The following is a 26,451-nucleotide window of genomic DNA, read 5'->3' as shown; positions in this document are numbered from 1 at the left end:
CATTCCTTCAATTTATTAAGACATGACACATTCATAATATATGAAGAATAGTGGCGTCCATATCAGTGTGTCTGCATTTAGGAATCAGTTCAACTAATGGTGGACAGAGCTGCGTAGAAACTTCTTTGGAGAAAGACCTTATCCCAACTTTTTGGGCCAAAGCACGTAGTCCACTGTATTTGTATCTTCTCAATGGCTACGGCATGCTCTTAATATGTAGAAAAACTGCCAAAGAGCAAAATGAAGATGCACCAAACAGACTCCAGGTCATAGACGTATGGTGACGTGAAGGCAGAAGACCAAGACTTGAGATGGCATGTGAATACGTAGGATGAGGTCACAAGTTTTTCCACAAAAAAAGTTTAAGGTTGTACCTATGAGATTAACAGATGTTCTGGTACTGACACTACTAAAAGTGCACTGGCCATAAGTTAAGTAATACTTGGGTCTTGTTTCTATCCCGAACATCTGAAAGATAAGGAGTTCCATCCATGCATGAGGTAAGACTAAAGACACAGGCTCAAATGGTCCATTAGGTCTTGGAAATTGAGAAGTAGGTTGAATGTTTTTCTTTTTCGGGAATGCATAAAAACCAAGTGTCCATTAACTGGGGTGATGACCTAGGATTAGGTGATCAACGCTTTTTAAGTCCTCCATTAGCATATTTGGGAAGACATGGTTCATCTGGTAAAGGATCGTGAGAAAAAACTGAATCTTCCCCCGATGAACACGTGGAGCTTCTTGTATCTGGGAAACATGGAGAATACTGACTGACTGGCATGACAAGGTCAAGGTACTCCTGAAGAAGAGAGAAGACACAAGTTAATATACATAGTCAATGATCAAACGCTTCTTGGCTCACCTCCTAACCCCCTCATATGACAGACTTATTACCTGGTTAGAGCTTAGAGCTACGATACGGTCCAAATCTTCCACCAGTTGTACAAAGGTAGGCCTCTGACTGGGAACTGCATGCCAGCAATCCCTCATCATCATGTATCTATGAAGACAGTACAAAGGGTACAATATTACAGAACTGAAAAACTCATGATGGATATCAACGTAATATTTCTACTGAGAAACCCAAAAAATTCCATCAAGATGTGGACCACAGAAACAAGTGAGGAGCATCTCAATTTGCTTCTTATATCCATTGACCAATCATGAGTTGATGTTGGATGACCACTTACATGATAACCTGGTAAACAATGACACCAGATGAAGAATAAATAATCTAGGAGGGCTAGGGACAATCAAACAAAAATTTAAACATGGCCGACGTCTTTCCAAACAATGACAGAGTCATCGGTCAGCTAAATTGATCATTCATTGTTAATTTGTACCAATGAACAACGTTTTTGGTTGAAAGTGTCCATTTTGAACAACTTTAGACAAATGTGTCTAGCCACCATCTTGGGGAAAAAAAAAAAAGAGAGTTACAACTATAAAAATAGTTCTATACTCACAACTCATTGGTGCAATTTGTTGGCTTGTCCATTCGATGTCCTTCCTTCAGCAACTTAAACAGTTCTTCCATTGGGACACCAGGGTAAGGAGAACCTCCGAGTGTAAATATTTCCCACAATAAGACCCCAAACGACCACCTAGAGAGCAATAGAAGAGTCAATATTACGGGATTTGTTAAACCATAACTTTGTTTTCTGGAGACAATATGTTGAGTGACAACATGAAAGAATTCTTACACATCACTTTGATGGGTGTAAATTCGATCAAATAGGGCTTCTGGAGCCATCCATTTTACCGGCAAGCGACCCTATAAAAATAGAGATAAAGTCAACGTGAAAACGAAAAAAAAAAGTTAGGAGTAAAAAAAATAATTTAAGAAAAAGAGAGGTGGAAGATGCTGCAGTTTGTTTGTGAAGCTGGTGCTGTGAGAGGGGAGGAAGGGGCAGCTGACTGGTGAAATTCAACTCTTCACCTCCTCACCAGGTGGTCAGTGACCTGACAGTGATTCCTACCAACCTGTAAACATGGAGGCTGGGCAGAATTTGCATATGTTATGTATGGGGAGAGTGGTATAAGCTACTGTTTAGACACCTTTAGGGAGAGAGTCCAAACACCCCTTCGTCTAGATCTGGAAATTGGCCACCACTTCCAAAAATTGGTGGTTTTGACTGAAATTACTCAAATGTATATGGGCACCTTTAGAAATAAAATGAACATTTATGGAAACAATGGAGAGGGAAAGAAGAGACTTGCAAGCTACATAGAACATTTCAAGCTTCAGTACGTCAGAACTTCTACAGGTACTTAAACTCTGCACGCCAAGGGGCTGAAGATATGGAGACTGATCAACTTCAATGATGGGGAAGAGAGAGTACATATATACTTTTGAAGATAGCTTTTGAAAAACACTCACGTTTGTTGTCTTTTTATAATAGTCAATGTGGTGGATATCCCGAGCAAGGCCGAAATCTGCAATCTTCATCACATTATCGTCTGTGACGAGAACATTGCGTGCTGCTAGGTCTCTATGAATGCACTGCACAAAACAATGTGAAACAGGACATTATTGTGACTGATGAGAGGTTGTGGAACATGAACAAAGCAGAACCTTCAGAAGGCATCAAATAAAGAAGACAATATGGAAATGAAGACATAGTTGGTCGATAGCCTAGCAGAAAGCATGGCCTACCATGAACATGTTTGAAAGGTTTCTTAAAACTTTTGTCATCAGCTATGATTGGTGGAGATCTGGGTGCCAAGACCCTATCAGTTCATGAAAGGGATACTAGTGCTCAGCACGGCCCCTTTAGCTGTAATTGGAACTTTTTGGTGCTTTTGGGTCCATTGGTTTAGTGGCTCATAGTCTAGGAGTCTATAACATCACCTCTAAGGACAGCTACAGAGCTGAAGACACAGTTACCCAAACAATTCTGCTCCTTCATTGCAGCGATCATACAGTGCTGTCCGGCTGTGGGACCCTTACAGGGAGTCTGTCCCCACAACTCAGCCCCACAGATACATAGGTTAGGGTCACCTGAATCAAACAGTGTTTCCCCCTTGTGAATCAGTTCTCCGTTGCAGAAATATCACTATTTTTGCCAAAATGCAAAGGAGCTCCTTGGCATTACCATTTACCTTTTTGGAGCAATGGCCACACCTTTGTTGCTCCAAAAAGTTTATCTGCACATTGATCAAAAAGGTGATTTCTCAGCAACCGAGAGACCAATTCACAAACACCAGGGCTGGGTTAGATGCTGGGTTCAGGTGATCGCTTCTAAAAAATTTTCTGGGATTGTTTTGGTGACATTGTGAGGACAGTAACTGACTGATAGTGGGCTAATGCTAGACCCAAAACACTGATCATCCGGGACTACTGCTGGGCTCCTTACTATAACGATAGACCATCAAAAAAGAAATCCAATAAAATCCCTTTAAGGCTCTGAGCCCTCAGGCACTGTCCAGCTGTACAAACTTGCTCATGACCAATTTTTCATGACAAGTTTTTTACATTTGTTGAAAAGTTTTATGAAAGTTTAGGGTTCACTTATCTGCGTATTCCCCATAACTTCCATACCGAGAGCAATTCCAATGATAGATATACACTGGAATACAAATCTAATGTCTTCCCAACACAACTTGGTCAACCAACATGAGGACATGGTCAACCAACATGACTTCCAGCTGTTACTGAGGGCCTCTGGAGCTGAACCCCAGAAGATTAGCCGATCACCATAGTAGTTCTCATGTCTGCAATGGTCAGCTTTGACTAAGTGATCTAATAATGAGTACAATACCTTTTTCGAAGCCAGATATTCCATGCCCCGAGCCACTTGATAGGCACACGAGACTAGGTCTTTGAAGGACAGCAGCTCGTCGGGGGCACAGCTGGGATTGTAGCAATATTCCATGCCTGGTGGACGTCTTGCACGCAAGTACTCACGTAAGTTCCCTTTTGAGGCATATTCTACAATCACATATAGAGGACCTAGAAAAGCAGACAAATGAGAGGCAATCAGAAACATACGACGGATCCATCTGGATATAGTTAGAACTGATTTTCCGGAAGAAAACTCCTCGTCTTGCCTTGATTTGTCTTTGAGACTTTACAAAAGTCCTCACAAGCCCATTTCATATTTTATTTTCCATCAAACTAAACCTCTTCTCCTTTTCCCCTATTGACGTTCTGGTTAATAGTCCTAAGAGTAAAGGATACTGTATATTCACGAACGTTGCATACAATTTCTGCAACAAAATTGGTTCTATTCATTAGAATGACTATATATAGATCCAGTGACGTCTCTTAAGTCTTGTGGGCCCTGTTTTGTCCGGGGCCCCCTACCTCATCCATGATTACAGTATAAGGAGTTTAATCCACCTTAGTGTGGTTAGGGGAATCTGTGGGTCTCCTTGGTTTATGGGCCAGATGGAAGCTGCAATCTCAATACTGATGCCAGTGCTTATGGTCCCCCTAAGGCTCCTGGGCCCTGGTGCGACTGCACCCCCTCAAGTTAGGCCCCTGCATAGATCTCAGCAAGTCCCCATCTCTATTGACAGTTGTTTGCTCGTCCCCCTCTGTTCTATTGTTTTTGCAAACAAATACCATCGCCCACTTCCCTTCTATATTTCCATACGTTGCCTGTGAATATGGCAAACCCTCTATAGGTTTACTCTTCCCTTTACGAAAGAAAAACTTTGCTCAAAGCAATGGGGGCTACTCCTATAGCAAGTATTCCCTTACTATCCATATGCAGAACAGAGTACCCTTTATGTTGACAATTTTTTTAGTTTCCAAAGATTTGTAATTTTTGTGCAAAAAACAAGCAAAAACTACAGTCAGATGTTATTTTAGTATAATCATTATTGCTAAGACTTACCATCTTGTGTACAGGCTCCTAGAAGATTAATTATATTTTTGTGCTTTCCTATCATTTTCATCATTTCCATCTCCGAAATTAGATCCGAAAGGTCTTTCTCACTGGCGTCAGCTAAAACAAGAAGAGTACAGGTAATGATAGAGTATAGTAGTAATAAAAACAGGGCGCTCCGTCACCCTCCCTCCCCATCACCAGCTTTCTATTTCAGATCTTTCTAACATTAGTGGTTGATTGTATGGCTCTGTTCAGATTACGTTTAAGGCCTGTCCCTTTGGCCTCTGCGGGGTTTAGTCTATACTGAGCAATATACTTGGGAGCCAATTGATGTATGCTACTATAAGTCTTTGTAGGGGCAGGCATCAAGGGCTTACGGCAGGTGATACTTCCAACTTTGAGAACAGAATCTTAATGAGGTGGTCCAGGAATGGAAGAAACCCATGGGGCAATTTGGCCCATGCTTCAATGTCCACCACTGGAGGGCCTGAGGCTCATATGACCAGTGAAATGGATATGTGGCTGGTAAGGGCCCGTTCAGAGGGGGCGGATTATGGCGCGTAATCCACATCATAATCCGACCCCTCACAATGGTGGTCTATGCAGACTACCAGGCTGCTCACACGACTGCGACAGGTCTGTTTTCGACCCAAGAGTGACACCGATCCCCGCGTCACTCTCGGTGCCAAAATCCGCTATCCCGCCTCCGTGTAAACTTAGCCTAAGGAACCACTGACATTTACAAGAGATGCCATCAATCCCTCTATAGCAAGCGATGAGGCCACAATTGGTCTTAGCAGTCATAGTAAACTGAGGACTTCCAGCAATGCAGCTCGAGACCCAGACTATGGAGCACCAGAGACAGAAGAGCATCAGTTTTTGGTTTTTGTATGCCACCCTCCTCGCTAACCCATGGGTTGCTCCAATTCCTTTAATATAATACCTACACTTTCCATAGTGCTGTGAATAACATTGTATTACATTGACAAACCAAGTTTCTGCCACCCAAGTATTTCTGTTCAATTTACATACAGAAAATCCTAGAAGATCCTACAATGTTGGACCATAATGATCGCCACCACAGTACAGAGGTATTGCTATATGGGATGGGGCAGGTAGCATACTTCATTATGCTGTAACACGGGCTTACTAAACTGGAACAAACCAAATATCACAAGGACCAGTCCATCACATACCTACAGAGCTTAAGAAATGAGAAGAGAGGAAATGGACCTCATGTGGTCTAACTGTGGCCACATGAGGTCCATGAAAAGGAGATAAAGTCTTATCTAGAAAATGCTTAGCAAAGACTTACATTTTAACATTTTTACTGCAACTTTGGTGACCTTGTTTGGTTTCTCCTTGTCTAGACCGATGGCCTCTGCCATTACGACCTGGCCAAAGCAACCTTCTCCAAGAGGCTTACCAAGGATCAACCTATGAAAAAGAACCATGTCAACCATCTGTAGAGAGACAATGAAGCCTAAAGCAAGAAGGTCACCATGCAATGATTAAGGTCTTCATACCTCTCTCTCGCTACTTCCCATCTGGGATCTTCAGGAAGCTCATATTCCGACACCCCGGCCAGCATAGGTGTACCACTTGATGACAACCGAGATGGTCTTACCAATATAACGCCCGAATTCATTGAGGAACTTGAGTCTGCCGACACCTGTAACAGAATGTGAAGACCAGCAGGTTATCATATGATCGAGGATCCATATACAAGTTTAATAAAGAGGCACTGTGTTCTTTAAAAAAAGTCAACACCCCAATAATTGACTGTGGGACAGATTGGGGTAAAATTCTCCATTTGCAAACTCAATATTGCCAAATCGTCTACGCTTTGCAGAGTAATATTTGACTCCATGGCCTAGTTATAAAGCAAACACAGAAAAAGCAGCTGGAAATATAACCGTGGTTAGTAGGTCGGTCAATGGCATCTGGGTTAGAGGATGAGTCAGAGATAATAGTATTTACCTGGAGGTGTTACAGAGGAAGCTGGGAAGTATAGGGATTGCACGAAACAAAGCAGATATTTTAAGTAACAGCCGTGCACGGAGAATTGGGTTCAACAAAAGCCATAGCGCAAACCTTATATAGTCAGACATTGACAGGGTTATTTTCTCTGGTATGTTAAAGGAATAGTATCACCATATTTTCTCTAGATGATCTACACAGGGAAGCTGTGACATCATCTATAGTCAATAGTGGAAGTTATGAAGGGTCAGCGGTGTTATCTAAAGAGGTGTTCTCTTGTATTGAATGGCTGTCTGATGTAAATAAGTTGACTACTGAAAAGAAAACCTACACAGAATTGGGAAGTGGTAGGTTATTATTAGGTTTAGTGGTCGGAGTGAAAATTGTAGTTTTTTTTTTCAATAAAATAAAATAAATTAGATTTTTTTTGTGATACATTCCCTTTAATACCTTTTAAGAATACACCCCAAAGGTGTACATTTGTATTTTAGACTGCAGTTGTAACTGCAAAAAAAAATAAAATAAAATATTAGAGTGACTTAACTAAGCGTTTTTAGGGTACACTTAAAGGGGCTGTCTAGCAAAGAAAACCCTTTCCAACACTGTTTTAGGCTAAAGCCCCACACTACGGAAACACAGCTTTTTTGTCGCAGATTTTGTTGTGGTTTTTTGAGCCAAACCCAGGAGTGGATTGAGCAAGAGGCAGAAATATAAAGAGCTTCCTATATATTTCCCTTTCCATTGGTAGCCATTCTTGGCTTTGACTCAAAAAAACCCGCAACAACAAAAAAAATCTGCGTTTCCGCAACATGGGGCCTTAGCCTTAGAAAACTTTAGGTTACCAGAGGGGGGTTCTCTTAGGATAGTCATCTCTAGACCAGAGCAGAGAGAAGTTACAATACATAGAGTACCTCTCGCTCTGGAAGACCTATCCTGTATTATACAGACATGCCACTCATGCGGTAATTGAACACTTATGACCAGCTTTCCTTACAGATTACAACTGATCACTGGGACTTTTAGCAGGGGAAATCTGGTACTTTGCAAAATCCCTACTAGTCAGAAAGGTCTTTTGTTAATAAGCGGATCACAAAGTGGAGAACGCCTTTAAACTGAGATAATTAGTGTTTGACTGCCTAGGTAAAGTATTCCAGAGGACAGATGCAGCACGTGAGAAGACCAAAAAATGTGAGAAAGAGTCTGTGATGAGAAAGGACAATAGGCGTGTGCCACAAACGTGTCAAAAAGCGCAGGACAGGTGGCATTGACAGAATTGTAGGATATTGGAGAGAACCTTGTACTTTGGGTAATGGAGGACCAACGAAGGAGAAGTTATAGTAGTCAAGGTGAGAAATGACAGGCCAGAACAATGTCAATGGTGAGGTAAGGACACATGCAATAGATATACAGTAATATAGGTGACATAATATGGCAAGGGGCTGAATTGGTAGAATGAAGTACAGCTTTAGGATACATGGCGATAGGAAAATAAAGGCAGTTTGCAATCTGCTAGACCAGTCTCACAAGTATAGTGTAGGTAATGCATTATAAACCCCCTATATACTTTCTGTTACCTGTCTGCGCAGTGGTATGCTCTTGGCCAGTTTATGGACAGCCATCTGACTATTAAAATCAGTCTTCTTGGACGGATGTTTCATCTTAAGGATGATGATGGTCACCAACATGGCTGACACAATGGCAGCTCCAGCACAGTAGATTATAATCTCCAGATGTAGAGAGGTCGTCATAAGCGATGGTTTATCTTCCGCAGCTGCACTCATGAGTACAAGAAGGTTAATATTATTAAATCATTTTTAACATTTTTTAAAGAAAATTTTTGTTTATCCATGAAATAGAGATGAGCGAACACTGTTCGGATCAGCCGTTCCGAACAGCACGCTCCCATAGAAATGAATGGAAGCACCTGGCACGTACACTGGCCATGCCAGGTGCTTCCATTCATTTCTATGGGAGCGTGCTGTTCGGAACGGCTGACCCGAACAGTGTTCGCTCATCTCTATTCATGAACATATCAGATTGCACATAAATCTGCCTATTGCGTATTACTTATTATATTACCATAGTAAAAGCGCATTGGTTTACATGTAAATTAATAAAAAGTCCATGCAATGCACAATATCTAGTAACTAAAACATTATACAAAACATAGGAAATCGTACAATCATGGCATTGAAAATTTTTGAAAAAAACACAAACTTTAGAATGAGAGAAAAAAATATATGGCATATGGGAATTAAGAGAAAATAAGAAAGCCATATATACAGATAACCCGTGCGAGACAGATGGAAAAGGAAGCTAGGAACACAACAAGAAAATTGGCTGCCAGTGCTTTTTTTTTTTTTTTTTTAATTCAATTTCAAATTTTTAATTTTAAAAATTGCTAAAAAAAAATATAATTTTTTTTTTAAAAAATGTAGCAAATAAACAAAAAAAGAAAAAACACTGGAGTACTCAACACAACACATGCATTTTAGGTTAGCCAAAAAGAATCCAGTTTTAGGGCCATTTGAAAGTAAAACATTTTAGATCTATAAATTTTGCTGCAATCCCCCAGCTGCGAGTTAAGTCAGGATAATACGGGTCACATGGGCCCGCTAAATACTGTTTACCAAGCTGTAAATAAATCAAACAATTTGCTCATGGAACGTCCCCCGGCCTACAGCGCATATTAGACCGGCCAGCCAGACGCGTCGTGGTGGCCCTAACAATGTAGAGAGGAGCTCTGTTTTGTCACTTTTTACATAAATTTTATTTTATATTTAGGTGTTTTTTAAATTTTACTTTATAGTCTTTTTGCTAATTTTATGCAGACAAATTACATGCATGATAGTTATACACTACCACCAATAAGAATAGTCACAGTTTACAATCAATGTGGCCTGTTGGGTGTAGGGTCACTTATAGGGCCACAATGTACATTTCTCCCTATCAGTAGGTCTTTGGAGTGTGGGAGGAAATCCACGCAATCACGGGGAGAACATACAAACTCCTTGCAGATGTCCTTGGTAGGATTTGAATCCAGGACTCCAGCACTGTAAGGCTGCAGTGCTAACTACTGAGCTACTGTGTTGCCCCCACCACAACCTACATCTGTGTCTTTCCCTTCAAAAATGTGGAGCTACAACACTGTTTTTGAAATATAGCAGCCATGTGTTTTAACATTGTAAAATCCATTGACCGGTGTGGCTTAGGCCCGATTCACATCTGCGTTTGGGCCATTCCGTTCCCGTCTCCGCCTAAAAAATGTGTAGAGAAAAGTCCTGCAAGCGGCACTTTTCTCTCCGCATTTTACATGTGGAAGCCACACGGACCCCATTATAGTCTATGGGGTCCACGGGTTTCCGAAAGTAACCAATTTTCTTATGCGGATTAGGTTTCAGTTTGGGGGTCCCCGAATGGAAACCTATGCGCAGATGTGAAATCGGGCCTTACTTTAAAAAAAAATAAAAACTAAATAATATATATATATATATATATATATATATATATATATATATATATATATATCCTATTTGGGAATTTTGTTGTAATGAAAGGACGTCTCCCATTTTGGAGACAGTGGTTCTTGCTCTGGAGGACCCAGCATATCTGTACGTTATTACCTAGACAGCTTATTCATTTCTATGGGTATGGTGTAATGCTTCATTTGACCTGCGGAGGTGCTATAGGGAAAATGACTACTTGCTCCTAATTTCAGTTTATTGGTGGGCGTTTAATCCACGGGCCACTATGTAGTCAACGAATAAAAATAGACAACTATGCTGTGCCAGTGGGGTCACCTTATTTTTTTTCTGTAGGAGTGGGCTATTCGCTGAATGGGTTGCATTTTGTAGCATAGGAAATAGCATTGACCACCAAGTCTGGCATATAAAAGATGCAAAGCAGTAAATTTTGTCATCCAAATTTGTGTTCATTACTTTTAGTCTTTGTAATTTATTTAGGTTGAGAATGAAACTGTCAAAACTGAAGTAGATTTTAATAAAAAAAATTTGGCTGTAGGCAACAGCGATATTAAAAAGGGAATTAAAACCTAAGTTTGTGTACAGCAGGGCCGACTGCAAAAGGTGTAATTACTCCCCATGAAATGACTAATCCAATATGTAATATGGAGTCTTACAAGACTTTACTACATATATGGACCTAAGGGTAATTCAACTTAATAAAAAAAAAAAAAAAATTGTATTATTTCAGATCCCCATCATAAAAACTAAATTTAGACTGAAGAAACATGGGGGTGTAAAATGTGGGTACATAACTGGATTCTTTTTGGTGTGAAATGCATGTCACATTTAAGACGACAGAAGAGAACCTTATATACCTTCAAGAACGGTCAACCATGCAGAATGATAAGAGTGCCCAATGGAATTAGCAGCCAAGCAGGTATACTGGCCAGCATCCTCAAAAGTAACATTCGTCAGGTGGAGAACCTCCATTTCCTTGTCGGTGGTGTTGACTCCTGCAGTCTATAGAGAACAGCATCGAAGAAGGGGAAGGAAATGGACAAGCGAAATGCCATGAGAACCAGAAGAGATGTGGGCAGGTGCTGTCCTGGAACCATGCAAGGTGCCACGGACAGAAAGAGAAACCACTGGAAGAAATCTGGTTAAAAAGATTTGAGGAATACTTCTCCCTTAAGCTTGACCTAAAGAGAGGCTACCTTAGATAAACCCGTCACCAAAATCGAGACCTCCTGCCCACTTAAAAACATGCTAGAGATTGACAACATGGAAAAATGAGACCTGAATGTGACAGCCTTGTTTGGTTCCACTGAAAGAAAAGTAATAGAAGATGATAGAGAGGGGGGAAAAAAATAAGTCTAGAAATTTTGGGTAGGATTAGAATGACTACTAAACCAATGTAACCATCATTTCAATCCCCAAAAATATCCTCAGAATTTTCCTGGACAACTGGGAAAATTCATGAGTCACGATGAGCATTGGTAGGACCACCACTATAGGAAGTGCAATGGTAATGTTTGCACCCAAGCCCTCCACTTTGGGGGCAGACCCTGTTAAAGATTTTGCTCTTGGGTCTAGGATGGTTACCTCTGAAGACTGGCCCTCAGAAAACACTGTGAGGGAAGTAATGATGGCCATGTTGGTTAGAAAATTTATCCAGTGAAGGATATAGCAAATACAAAGATGAACAGATTTCCAAAACCAGAATGACTCCTAGGTCGATAACGCAGTATTTGTGATTTTGGGTGGGGACGTTCTTTAAGACTAAGCCTTCTAAATGGTGTAAATAATTCAAGGAAATCGACCGTCCTGAGTCTTATTCTTCAGTGGCAGGCTAGATTCCACTACTTCCTGCTCAGCCATTTTGGAACGCTTGCAGTACTCGACATGACTAAGACATACTCCAAGAGCCAAGGAGAGTAGCCAAGCAATCTGAAGTTCTAAAAAAGCTGTTCAGCTGGAATAGAGAAGATTTTCCACTCTTGATAGACAGAGACATCTATAATTTCCAGATGGATTGTTACAACGTGTATAATTAAGGAATTCCAGCGGTAACGGGAATCAGTCTTAAAGGAAAGATTAAATTGTCAATCCAAGTCAGTGGTCTTCAACCTGTGGCTCTCCAGCTGTCGATAAACTACAACGCCCAGCGTTCTGGAAGTTGATGTTTCTTAACAGCTGGAGACCACCGATCTATAGGATGGAATTAACATGTGATTAGTCCCGTTCCGGAAACTTGGATGGAATGGAGAACATTGGATAGTCGGAAATTGATTAATCCGGAATAGAAAGCAGAAGAAACATAGAAAAGCCATCAGAAACTAAACCAGGCTGCACACACAAGTATTTTTCCATGGAAATAAAGCAGACAAAAAAAAGGGGAGAAATACAATTTGCCCGCTGAGAGTTTTTGCAGAGCAAATGTTCCAAAGTTCTAATTTTCACTTGAGTTTTCTGGTGTTTTCAGGAGGTGCCACCGATTTTTTCCTTTACCTTGTATCTCGGGTCTGGTGACGGTAAGCCACGCAGACTGATTGGCCTCACCAATATAATTGGACACTTTACATATGTATTCCCCACTTTCTGCCTCTGTCACATTGTACAGGGTCAAAACTTCTGCGTCTGAGCTATAAATCCCAGAGTGCTGAAATAAACCGATAACACGAGGAGGTCAACACAGCAACGTCATCACGGATGATACTTCATATCACCTACTGATAGGGTAGTCGAGTATGAGTGCAAACATACTTCACTGAAGAGTATCGACACCTAGTTGAAGGATCCTCAGAAAAGTCCAGGCTTCCTTCTTAAAGGGGATGCCAAAAACATGGCTGCTTTCTTCCAGAAACTGCACCACACAGGTCCACAGGTTATGAAAGTCATTGGATTGGAGCTACAAGATTGAACAAAACCCAATGACGGGTATGGTGCGGTGTCTGGAAGAGACCTCTCATGTTCTTCTAATTCTGGACAGCCCCTTTAAATGACTGCTGCTGGACATTATGGTCACCAATAATTGTCAAATTGTCATCACATGGACAAATATATATATATATATATATATATATATATATATATATATATATATATATATATCCCACATGGTGCCACAGGAGAGCAGCAGTAGTCACAATCAACCTTCTATATGTAAAGATGCCCTTTAAGAGAACTTTGCACAACAAAGGCACCATGACCTTACATACTAACAAGGAATGATCTTATCAAATTGTTTACAGATGGAGCAGACCCAAGTTCAATATAAGTAGGATAATATGTTACAGACTATATGGATATTGCTCTACAATATCTATATGAGAGGTTCCTGATCAGTTCTTTGTCTAGACGGACATGTTCCGTATATAAAATCTGGGGTTTCAGGGTTTTCATAAATCTCATAGATAAAGACATAAGGCAGAAAAAGTTAGGCCATTTAATAACTGGAGTGGAGCTTGACATTCGCTTGATACACTGGATCCCAGAGTCTACGCGTTGTCAGGTTATGCTCATAGATGGATCTATATTTAGCAAGCCCTTAGTTAATAAATAATACATATCCTGGCTAACTGTATTCACAACGCTCCACACACGTAGCTGAAGGCTTCTCGGCCACATAACATTGTCAAGATGACGCATCAACCTCTAAATCCCCAGAGATCACACCATCTATGACACATTTGAGACAGGACTTGTTTGTACGTACCTTTAAGATCTCCACGAAAGGCAAGCCATCAGTTCCTATTTTACTCCCATTGATTTCAAGGTGTCTGAGCCATTGGATGTGAGGTTGAGGGTCACTATAGACTTTGCAGTGAAACTCTGCGTTGCTTCCTACAGTGACCGTCTTATTGGCTGGCAGGCCAGCCTGGAGGATTGGCCGATGTGGGGACCGTTCTGATAGAATAAAAAATAAAATATTAGTCAGTGTTTCCTCAAATCCTCTTCTGCTTATGAGAAAATTTTTTGAAGTACGTCCAAAATTTTTTCAACCGAAAGGGTGGAGAAGAGATTTATCACGCAAGATACGGTAATAGCATTAGTCTATGAGGCAGAAAGAATCTAGAGCCAAGGGGCCTGCAGAAGAAGAGTGACATGGCATCAAGTCACATAAAGTTTAAGAAAAAAAGACAATATCAGCACTTGGATAAATCCTCCAGCAAACCAATGCCGCCGCTCCAGTAAACTACTCCAGTTTTGACCTTCCACCAGGGATGTAACTACCGGGGTAGCAATGGTAGCGGCTGCCCCAGAGCCCGGGACATTAGGGGACCCAGAGACAGCCGGTACCGCTGCGTAACTGGACCCATTTACTTACCTCTCCTGGCTCCAGGCCTACTTGTGTGATGTCCCTGACGTCACATGGCCGACCCCTGCGTCGCGCACCGGCCTAGGTCGTGACGTCCCGTACATCATTGAAGATGGTCAACATCAGCAGGGACCGCATCGGAGCCAGGGATACACAAGTACAAGGTTTTTTTAATGTTTGTACCCTCCCCCGGGTCTCCGATTATTATAGTCGGGGGTCTGAAAAGACCCCCATGTATAATAATTGTTCATGGGTGTCCACAATGGGGCATACAACTGTGTGTGAGGGCTACTAGGGGAAATAATACTGTGTGCAGAGGTCACTAGGGGAAATAATACTGTGTGCAGAGGTCACTAGGGGAAATAATACTGTGTGCAGGAGTCACTATGGGGCATAATACTGTGTGCAGGGGCCACTATGGGGCATAATACTGTGTGCAGGAATATGGGGGGGAGGGAAGGAGAGTTGGTTGGTCAGGGTCTTCAGTGTCGGTCAGGACGGGAAGGTTGCAGTGGTGGCATGTCAAAAGTTCACCACAGGGCCCCGCAATTCCTAGTTACACCACTGCTTCCTACAGTGATGACATCACAAGATGGCCGACTATGTGGTCAATGAGATCAACAAGAACCACTGAAGTGCCAGGGGCCTTGTACATAGTTACATAGTAGATGAGGTTGGATAAAGACATTAGTCCCTCAAGTCCAACCTATAACTCTGCAATCCCTACAGTGTTGATCCAGGGGAAGGCAAAAAAACCCCATGAGACTCATGCCAATTGCCCTATTTCAGGGGAAAAAATTCCTCCTCATGAAGTACTATTTTTTTTTTTAATTTTGTCGTATTCCTTGCTTTTAGTAAAAACATCCTGGACAATCCCTTTAAGGACAAATGTTGCAGCAGACATGTAAACATAGTTGGAAAAACACGGTTGGACTATCAGAGGTGGAAGGTGAAGAAGAAAAAAAGTGGACAGACTAAATAAACTCAGCACCTCGACTAGGCCTCACGTTGCCCCCTGCACAGGAAATATCTGAAATTTAATAGGATCTGTGAGGTGGAAAAAGGGGGGAAGCTGGAAAAAAACTAAAATATTTCAGATAATTAAAGGCGGATGTTGCATGAAGGAAATATTTGTGAGGAGAATTGGCTACTTATTGGAGGAAATGGAGGATAATTTCATGATTTGTCAGATATAGGCCAAGAAAACAACCCCCTTCTCATTGAAACGGCCTGAGCGCTATCATAACATGCACAAATGCCTGATTTCTTTCCATTCACGTCTCAAATAACACAGCTGTTTGTGAAATTTTTGTTGTGATTTTTTTTAATTTTTTTATCTGGAGCGTATCATAGAAGACATCTGTGTGGGGGAATTAGAAAAATGTCCTGCTCAGAGTTATTACACATCGTTCAGCCATGATCTACCACGGTCGGAATCACCAGATTACCTCAGCTCCGTGGCTCATGCAATCAGTATTGTATAATGTAATGCTAGGCATTTATTATCTCATGGACGTAGGCCCGAGAGCTTTTACCACTCATGAATCAAACACTAAAATACTGCGTATATAACTAATGGTCCCACCTGGTTGACCCACCGCACTGACCAAGGGATCTATCAACAATGATATGTCCAAAATAAAGCTGGAAATTCCAGTCACGGTCAGTCATGTAGAGTTCTACAACGGGAAAAAAAAGTGTCGCTTCGCTAACTGGTGCCATTCTGTAGATCCCCTTTGTGCTGCAGCAGAAGACTTTGCCGACCATAACTCGAGCCTTGGAGATAACCACCTGGCATACTATATAAGAATATTAGAACTGCAAGTTGTAGTATTTTCCATGACAGTACTGGTTGGTGGATGGTCAAATGGACAAGGTCAAGCTTCAGTTTTGGCCCAGTAGAGGACAGTGGGATGCCATTTTCAGGTAATGGTCCTACTGGTCCCTTAAAATGTATCCCCTGATCAAACACTACCACAAAAGAATTATAGCAATCTTGCGAGGGTCAGCCAAAAATTTCAAGTTGGTGGGGATAGCCAGGTAATCCCCGATATTTACTAGAGGGAGAAACAAATTGGATGGGTTAGGTTTCAACCCATCCAATCCCAACTAGTGATGTCTAGTAACCACTTATCCATGTCTAGAAATAATGTATTTTTTTAATCCCATAATGTTATTGATGGGATCGATTTGCTATTTCACATCTTTGTATTGAGGACAGTTTGCCTTCTAGTCTAGTAGAATATAACAAACAGACTAGGGCCTCCTTTCATGGGTCAGACCTTCAGAAGATGCAGTACAGCAGAGCAAAAGTCATGTTCACCTCAAAATGGACTCTTGTCAAAAACAAGACACTGTTCTCCGCAACCTCAAGACAGACTATAGAAGACTAAAGATCAATAATCCCCATCATGCACTGGGGGCAAACAGCTGCCAAACTTTCTAGTCCAAGGCCGACCAGAGAACAATGGCAATGGTAACACAAGTGGTCTATGAACAGCTGATGAACTGCTGCCAACGTAAACTTTGTGGATATGCAGTAAGGAAAAGAACAGAGAAGAAATTCAGCAATGTAAACCAAGTAAACCTAAAATTCATGATGAGAAGATCATGGATCACAACTATATATCTTTACACAAGTAAACACTCCTTCACACTAAAGTCCAGTAATCCAGAACCCATGATATTTAGATTAATGAAGGTCAAGCAGAGCAAACCTGTCAAGACACCTGGGGTCATTGAAGGACCAACAACTTCTGATAATCCAGAATACTTGATAATCTTGGACCTTCTACATGGACAGGCTGAGATTGGCTTAGAGAGACTCCTTGTTAGCAACCCTCTTCTCTGGATCACACATGAAGGAACTAAACTGAGAACCTTCCATTCCCTCTATGATGTCCATATGCTCAACAAAACATATAGAGAAACCCATAAAATGGGTACTAAAAGCTAATGGTGTGAATAGAGCCTTTTATTGATTTGCGTCAACGACTTGAATCAATACTGTGTAGTCAATATAGCCATGCAATACCATTGAGTTAGCAGAAGATGTACATAGTCCATAGATAGTATTTTATTTATTTATTTTTTTTACACGGGACAGTAGGCACAGCACCAAGGTTTAATGCTTCTTAATCTCAAGCACATGTAGCAACTTCTACACCTTTTAGGACTTCACTCAAGAACATTGGACCAACTGGATCAGATATGTTGGTCACTGGTTCAGCAAAGGTTGTCATCCATAGAATATTTTTCAAGTTTCCGTTCCAGGATAAGCAACAAATTTCCTAAAACATTTTTTGGAAAAAACAATCCAACTGGAAGCCCTAGCATTCATCAACGGCAGCCACTTGGCCGCCTTCTTTCTTTTTACAGTCATAAAAAGGTAGCCATACAGACAGAAATACATAGATGTTCTAAAATATATTGAGACACTGGAAATGCTCAAGTTCTTACCCACTACATCCAGCTGGTACGTGTGGTTGATGCTACCATACTTGTTCTCCACAATACAGGTGTAGTTTCCCTTATCAGATGGTACCACTGAATCCATAATAAGACTCCAAGACTGAGAACGGACCTGGAAGTATTTAAGGAATATGTCTTAATGGTCATACTACTGGTATCTTAACCCCAGATGGTAAAGAAGGAACTCATAGTTCCAAACAAGTTGATGTTCTACAAGGTGGCCTTCTGTAAAAGAAGAACATGGTCAATAGATGGGTCACCACCATTGCTTGCTCCCTTCTGTCCATTTGTTAATTACCCTTGGTTTGTTGAGCTATTTAACGAGCTCAGTAATCAGCAGGGGGAGAGATTAATGAGCGTCAACTTCTAGACCGGCTCAGACAATCGGGGACAGCCTGCTGGGCAGAGAGAAAGGATGGTCCCACTTCAAAGCCCAGCTTGTCATGCAAGGTGATCTCATGTGCTGGCAGCAGCCCAGTTAAACTGGAGCATCACTGGTGTTGACACGCATACACCACAAGACACCGTATTATACATATAAGTCTCAATGTTTAGGTCTGGCATGGTTGTGTGTACCTTATATCCACCAATCCGATGATCAGGTTTGAATTCTTTGCCATTTTTCAGCCACCGTAGAGTAGGCACTGGTGTTCCCCCTGCTGGACACCTAAACCTTATAGTCTTGGCTGCTGGGACAGCGTGTAGTTTTTTCTCCATTTTCTCTGGATTTGCCCAATAAGGTCCTACAGTTAACGAAAAAGTAAAATATGTAAAATGTTACTGGTTGTTGGGTGCCATCAACAAAGTTTTGAAACTTTGAACAAGCAAGAACTTCAAGTAGACATGCGTTATACAGACGGCAGCGTTGCAAGTCGGAATCAGGGGTTAATATAATTACAAAAATGCATAAACTTTTTAAAAATATGGAAGAATCTTTAAAGGAAGACTCTTGGAAAAACTAGGAGTCCTGAGGGTAGGTATAAAACCTGTCTTTCACGTTCTTTGGTTCCTTGAGTCCTTTGTCTCAGCACTAGGCATAAGACAGTATCTGGAGTGGCCCTTTAGCCACATCCAAGTTTTTCATTGATATAAAATTCCCTAAGGGATATATACCAAACACATCTTGAGGCTTTGCCAATTACACTTAGTGGGATAGTTGTAGAGGGTGCAGAGGTAGCATTCGACTAAAAGTCATGGTACAAAGGCCCTTCTGCCACATATTAGGCAAATGAGTACAATGGAGCCCAGGAACATCAAGTCATGTCTCTGATCTTAGAAGGGACCTATGACGTTGTTTGAACTCAGACCAGTTGGTGTCATAGTAGTGAAGGAGTTAATGCTACACCACAGCTAGGCTTTATTCAATTAGGATGGCATTGGGCCTGGAGGAATCCCACAGGAATTTAAGGTATGTGTTGTCTAAACGCAAATGGTTACCGGAGAAGAAGAGGATCATATGGCAGTCTGTCCTGATGGTTTCATCATTAGCTAAGGCTTGATGGTGAATAAAAGGACAATTTGGGGGTAAAAGAGGTGGAGGAAGAGGGGATTTACAAAAAAATACATAGCATTCGAGAGGAAACTGTATCCAAATCTTACAAGTAGTATTATTACAGAGCAGGGAGTGAAGATCTAAGATGATTTGCTTCTGCAGATTTGTGTTTGGAAAATTTTTCTTCTCGGGCTAAGAAAGTGCAATTAACTCTTTGTTAGCCAATGAGCTTGTTCCAACCCAGCAACAAACTCCACACATGCTTTCTGACTTATTATGCAAGAGAAGTCAGTAATGGAGATCTTGTTTAATAGTACGTCCTGTATCTACTTTGCTTTAGGGCCGAATGTTTGCCCGGCTGACGCCAATTTTTAAAGACCTATTCTAGGAGGCCCCATAAATTGTAGTCACCGATATAACATTGCTTCTTTTATTACATATTATCTGTAATTACAGTAGCGTAAAAAGAAGAATGTGGGCCCCATGGTTGAGGTCAACATGGTTTCCCTCAAGGACCAAGTATTTGTTTCCACCTCTAAACTATGGGCCGGTTCCCAATTGTCTTATTTGCCAACAAACCAGTTCTTTGAGATGGGAGTCTGGTACACAGTAGTTAAGGGGATGTTATCTACAGGGGTTGGATACCAACTCCGAGCTCAACCGACCAGCTCAATCTGTGGTAGAAACTCAAAGTTCTGCAGAGGATTTTTGGAATCTATGGTGGATCGGTCTCTTTATGGATGAGTTTGAAGTGAATAAGTTGCCTATAACTTAGGTTATTCCATCGGAAGAAGATCACATGGCCTCCACATGGTTTTGACCCTTATTTTAGTGATTTTTGCAAAACCAAAGCATTACTTTAAGATTTGTTACTTACGTAAGGAATGATTCGGTTTTCTCAGAAGATTATGATTGACGCAGAATAATAGGACTCTCAGTTTGGCAAACATGTACGCACATACCCAATAACTTATTATTTCCTTCATGGGGTGATATGTAAGGGGCCAATCGCTGAAGGTTCTGGAGCTTTGTAATGTTTATTTCTTTTACTTTGCTCATATTGTCTTTTTGTTCAGAAATGTCAAGGCTTAGAACATAGTCAGATGTGAACTGTTTGCGTAGACTGTTTTCTTCCCTGGTTAAGAATATTCTATTCTATTAGAGGAAACAATATACACTAATGTAGACTTATTTTTAATTCCAACCTCTATCTAGGACATAGGGGAAAGACAGTGGCGTAACTACCATGGTAGCAGCTGCCACAGGGCCCGGGACATTAGGGGCCTGGCGACAGCCGCTACCCCTGCGAGTTTTTTTTCCCTTAATAGGCTCCTAAATATCCCCACACCCTCAAGGGCCCCATACCTTCCCTACCATAAGGAGAAGATCCGGGTAGACAAATCACTGCTAGATGCAGGGCTGCAGATGCTTCTTGTAAAAGCTTCCTGTTCCGCCCCTCCCCCTCCTCATTATCGGAGTGTGAGGGGAGACATCCTGTGCGATGTATCTGCTCTCTTCACTGCTAGACAGAGCTGCACAGCCACATGTAAGTATATTTTGGGATAAAATATGTATAGATGTGTATATGTGTTTACATTATGTGTCTTATATACTGTGTGAGTCCTGTATGTGTGTAGATAGGTGTGTGTATATGTTGTATATGAATATATGTGTGTGAGTAGATGTGTATATGTGTAAGTATATACAGCATATCAATGTCTATCTCCTATCTATCTATGTATCTATCCATCCATCCATCTATCTATCTATCCATCCATCTATCTCTCTGTCCATCTATCTATCTATCTATCTATCTATCTATCTATCTATCTATCTATCTATCTATCTATTTGTATTTGCTTCTATAAAAGTCTACCATTATACATACTAGAATTGTATTTTATAATGTGATGTTTAGGCCCGGTTCACATCTGCATTCAGGTTTCTGTTCGTGGAGTCTGCTTGGGACCCCCCAGACAGAAACCTATACGTATTACAAAGCGGTTACTTTCAGGGTCTCCAATTATTGTAATAATTGTTCATGGGTGTTCATTATGGAGCATATTGGTGTGTGTGTAGGGGCCACTATGCGGCATAATAGAGCACGCAGGAATGCGGCGGAGGTCGGTCGGTCGAGGTCTTTAGTCTCAGTCAGGAAGGGGGGGGCATGTCAAAAGTTCGCCACGGGGCCCCGCCATTCCTAGTTACGCCACTGGGGAAAGACATAGGTCAACACAGAAGAAAAGGTAATCTAATCCCCAACATGACTTGTCCATACCTCCAATTAACATGACATTATACGGAGCTGGACTGAACCTAGCCCAAAATCCAAATACCCTAAGACAGAAGGGCTTCTAAAACACATGAGCCAACAACTTGTAAGTTTTTGATATTAAGTTCAACCCATATATCTAGACACATCTTGGTGTCACATAATAGATCTTCAGTTCATAACTTACGGTTTGGTTTGGAGTTCTCAGCAGCCTTCTCTTCCGAAGAAGAATTATCGTCGTCATCATCGTCGTCTTCAGCAGATGGTAGTGCATCTGTGATGGCACAACATAAAGAATTCATTCAAAAATTTCTACAACTATCATCAATACGATTTTTCAGGTAGGCATTCACGTGACAGGGTAGAAACAGTATTGACGCCAAGGGCCCAAAGACCTACAAAAAATGTGGCCTTGTTGCCCATTAATTGTGCTCCTCATGAATTGGTTTCTATTGGTAGCAAGAACAACTTTTTGTAAAATAAAGGTACTGGATGTATTAAAAATCTAATAAAAATATTGAGAGAAAAACTAAGAAGAAGTATTTGACCACATTGACTACAACATACGACCACCTGTAGCTATTGGAAAACTAACTTCCTTTTCTTTATCATCTTTGCTTCTCTTGCCACACAGTATTAGGGAGATATCTGCCAGATCTTGGGTGGACAAAGATAGATGGAGAGGGTTTTTTTTTTCTTTGTCAACCTATTCATTGATTCCAAGTCCCCCAGTCCATAATAATGTGAAACACAAATTGGGGTAAAAAAAAAAAAAAAGTTAACTTTCATTGAACCCACCGTTGCCTATTTTACTAAAAAACAAAATCCCGGGCATGGCTCTTACTGGCCACTTGGACAATAGATTTTCAACAAAAAAGTTCTCTCTATGGGTAGCTTAAAAAGAAGGTAAGGTATAGCACCGAGGAAGAGTGAAACAAAGGAAAAATTGTGTGCCAAATTCTCAAAAATTCTCAAAAAGTAGTATGGGTGTGGGTGTGTGTATGTGTTTGTGTAGGGGGTAGGTGGACATGGTCAACAACTAACCAACAAGCAAATTTTCCACTAGATGAAGTGTCAAGCATGAACTGATAAGACATGCCCTGACACAAAAAGGCCACATTAATCTGACCAGCAATGTCAAAGGAATGTAGCCAAATGGCCGGTAAAGGCCATATAAGAAACCACTTAACATCACATCTCCATTGTCAGATGCAGTTGTAGCACAAAGGTCTGGGCAATTTCTAGGAAAGCTCAGCCAAGTCATTGGCTATTTGCAATTAAAAAAACTCTTGGCCTCTTTGATCAAATAAAGGAGGTCAAATGAACGGTTGGGGGTCCTGAAGGGTCTTTCCACCAGTTCTATAGGAAGTGTTAATGCTATGCATTTCGTTACAGATTAGTGTGCAAAGGCCATTCACAAGAGATATACTGCAGTGCTACATTTGCATGTCACATGAAATGAAGACAATGGATATTGTGGCAATCATGGTGGGGTGTTCTTCTATTTCATGTGGCTATTGACAAGGTTCAAGACAGTTGCATGCAACCTCTTCAAGTATGAGCCACAGTTGGATACTCGAAGTACTGGTATCTATCGATCTTGCAGCACTAGTCATGACATGGCTTCTGCCCCTTACTCATATCTATGATGGCCTTATGACCATAAGATAAAGAATGGCCATTAGTTGCCCAATCAGAGGTCATCAGCCCTTACATTAATTTATATAGCGGAGGGAAGAAGAGCTTTGAAGACATCTCTAGTGCTGCTTAATATACACTCACCGGCCACTTTATTAGGTACACCTGTCCAACTGCTCGTTAACACTTAATTTCTAATCAGCCAATCACATGGCGGCAACTCAGTGCATTTAGGCATGTAGACATGGTCAAGACAATCTCCTGCAGTTCAAACCGAGCATCAGTATGGGGAAGAAAGGTGATTTGAGTGCCTTTGAACGTGGCATGGTTGTTGGTGCCAGAAGGGCTGGTCTGAGTATTTCAGAAACTGCTGATCTACTGGGATTTTCACGCACAACCATCTCTAGGGTTTACAGAGAATGGTCCGAAAAAGAAAAAACATCCAGTGAGCGGCAGTTCTGTGGGCGGAAATGCGTTGTTGATGCCAGAGGTCAGAGGAGAATGGCCAGACTGGTTCGAGCTGATAGAAAGGCAACAGTGACTCAAATAGCCACCCGTTACAACCAAGGTAGCCAGAAGAGCATCTCTGAACGCACAGTACGTCGAACTTTGAGGCAGATGGGCTACAGCAGCAGAAGACCACACCGGGTGCCACTCCTTTCAGCTAAGAACAGGAAACTGAGGCTACAATTTGCACAAGCTCATCGAAATTGGACAATTGAAGATTGGAAAAACGTTGCCTGGTCTGATGAGTCTCGATTTCTGCTGCGACATTCGGATGGTAGGGTCAGAATTTGGCGTCAACAACATGAAAGCATGGATCCATCCTGCCTTGTATCAACGGTTCAGGCTGGTGGTGGTGGTGTCATGGTGTGGGGAATATTTTCTTTCACTCTTTGGGCCCCTTGGTACCAATTGAGCATCGTTGCAACGCCAAAGCCTACCTGAGTATTGTTGCTGACCATGTCCATCCCTTTATGACCACAATGTACCCAACATCTGATGGCTACTTTCAGCAGGATAATGCGCCATGTCATAAAGCTGGAATCATCTCAGACTGGTTTCTTGAACATGACAATGAGTTCACTGTACTCCAATGGCCTCCACAGTCACCAGATCTCAATCCAATAGAGCATCTTTGGGATGTGGTGGAACGGGAGATTCGCATCATGGATGTGCAGCCGACAAATCTGCGGCAACTGTGTGATGCCATCATGTCAATATGGACCAAAATCTCTGAGGAATGCTTCCAGCACCTTGTTGAATCTATGCCACGAAGAATTGAGGCAGTTCTGAAGGCAAAAGGGGGTCCAACCCGTTACTAGCATGGTGTACCTAATAAAGTGGCTGGTGAGTGTATATCTTATAATAAAACAAAACTTGGCCCCCAAAAACATTCAACTCCTCTACTTTTGAAAGCAGATGCACATAACCTTAAAGAAGGAATATCCCTACCCCTTGTTCCCTAAGTCTAAGAATAGTTCTTAAAGACTGGCTTTTAGTAAGTTTTGCCTATTTAGAAATTTTTGGAAAATCCCTTTAAAAGGTTATCCCACCAAGTAAAAAAAACCCCCCAAAACATTGAATAATATCAATCAGGCAGAAATCTTCTACAAACCTGATATGTTAACTTTGAATAAAACAGTATCGGTTCCAAACGGACCACTAGTAACGCAGACATACAACCCAGAATCCTCCTGCCTTGCGTTGAGAATCTGGATCGCATCGCCTGTTATGCGAGTACGGTTAGTCTCCGAAAGCTGAACTCCGTTTTTCACCCAGCTGATGCTCTGAACATCCTCTCGAAGCCTGCACTGTAAAATTATCGGGTCTCCAGGATGAGCCAAAAACGATTCCATTTCTTGTTTGGACTCTGGGCCAACTGAGTAGGTGAAAACAAAAAAAAAAAATCTGAATTAAAATATATATATTTTTAAAATCCAAGGCTTTATTGGTGAGCCTTTATTTGGAAGGAATGGGAATTTAGAGGAAATTATTTGGGGTTGGATGGAGATAAACTTGCTCCAAGACAACTAGTTGGGTGATCTTAAGGGGTTTCTAATTAAGGTAGGTCATCCACTTTGGGATTTATGGCAAATACAGGTGGCCTGACCAAACCGGGAATTCCAGAATTTCTTGCCTAGGTGAATATAACCAAAATCTTCCATACTTAGGATTTGGATGAAAATCTTAAAGTTACGCAGGTACTTCGTGGGTGAAGAACAGGTTGGATGGCAAGCTAGAAAATGTTAGTGTTCATTAAATATTAGAAGAAAGCAAAATACCAAAGCTGCAAATGATAACAATAAGACACAAAGGCTTTCTGCTCTAGCTTCTCCAAGTCCAAAACCACCTCCGATGGTGGTCTGACAACCATGCGAACATACACGTGAAAATTTCAGGTAATAACCATCATATTCCATGCGACCAACGAACTTGCCCTATGAAGTTTGAACATGATATTCACACACACCTCTGAGACCCCTCATAGATTGTCTGACCAATCAATTTCTATTGGCATGAGGTCTATAGACAAGACACAGAATGCTTACTATAAAATGGGAAGTCCATTAAATGACTTGTTTGAATAACCCTCTGAGAAGAAAGTCACATGTCCAGTCCTTATCAGAGTCAACAAGATAAGGGGAAGTGCACTGTGACTTAGCAAACTTTTCCTGGCCACACAGGAAGAGAGAAGGAAATCATTTACTGGGCAGGGACACAATAATAGTTATCCCACCTGTAGAGTGTGTATAAAAGGGAATGAATCATCAAAAATGACTTATTCTTAAAGTTTTTAAAGCATTGTTTCTATATTTAAATTTTTTTTCCATGCAACTAGAAGTTCCTGCAAGTGTATTATTTCCCTACAGCACCTCCGCAGGCGAAACAAAGCATTACAGCCTTCCAATTAAAAGAATTAGGTGGACCAAGTAAAACATGGACTAGTAAGAGCCCTCTGTGAGAAAGGCACTTTCTGT

General features: G+C 41.3%; 1 protein-coding gene across 3 annotated transcripts in view; it reads right to left on the bottom strand.

The window, feature by feature from the left end:
- Positions 1 to 543: 543 nt before the first annotated feature.
- Positions 544 to 26,451, bottom strand: part of FGFR1 (fibroblast growth factor receptor 1) — a 57,713-nt gene continuing 31,805 nt past the window's right edge. The window contains exons 3-18 of one of the 3 annotated variants that reach the window (XM_075272739.1): positions 25,089 to 25,352; positions 22,020 to 22,106; positions 18,645 to 18,811; positions 18,057 to 18,180; positions 13,995 to 14,185; positions 11,155 to 11,299; positions 8,384 to 8,586; positions 6,362 to 6,507; positions 6,151 to 6,272; positions 4,842 to 4,952; positions 3,762 to 3,952; positions 2,381 to 2,503; positions 1,704 to 1,774; positions 1,467 to 1,604; positions 895 to 1,000; positions 544 to 799 (exon numbers count right to left, since the gene is read on the bottom strand). In XM_075272739.1, coding sequence (XP_075128840.1) covers positions 635 to 799; positions 895 to 1,000; positions 1,467 to 1,604; positions 1,704 to 1,774; positions 2,381 to 2,503; positions 3,762 to 3,952; positions 4,842 to 4,952; positions 6,151 to 6,272; positions 6,362 to 6,507; positions 8,384 to 8,586; positions 11,155 to 11,299; positions 13,995 to 14,185; positions 18,057 to 18,180; positions 18,645 to 18,811; positions 22,020 to 22,106; positions 25,089 to 25,352 — 2,354 coding nt within the window. In that variant the 3' untranslated portion in view covers positions 544 to 634. The remainder of the gene's footprint in view (positions 800 to 894; positions 1,001 to 1,466; positions 1,605 to 1,703; positions 1,775 to 2,380; positions 2,504 to 3,761; positions 3,953 to 4,841; positions 4,953 to 6,150; positions 6,273 to 6,361; positions 6,508 to 8,383; positions 8,587 to 11,154; positions 11,300 to 13,994; positions 14,186 to 18,056; positions 18,181 to 18,644; positions 18,812 to 22,019; positions 22,107 to 25,088; positions 25,353 to 26,451) is intronic. The other 2 variants (XM_075272740.1, XM_075272741.1) reach the window with 2 other exon arrangements.

The sequence above is a fragment of the Leptodactylus fuscus genome, chromosome 5 (genome assembly GCF_031893055.1).
Source record: "Leptodactylus fuscus isolate aLepFus1 chromosome 5, aLepFus1.hap2, whole genome shotgun sequence".
In the NCBI taxonomy this organism is placed as follows: Eukaryota; Metazoa; Chordata; class Amphibia; order Anura; family Leptodactylidae; genus Leptodactylus; species Leptodactylus fuscus.
The sequence above is the reverse complement of the archived record's forward strand: the minus strand, read 5'-3'. Positions and strand labels throughout refer to the sequence as shown.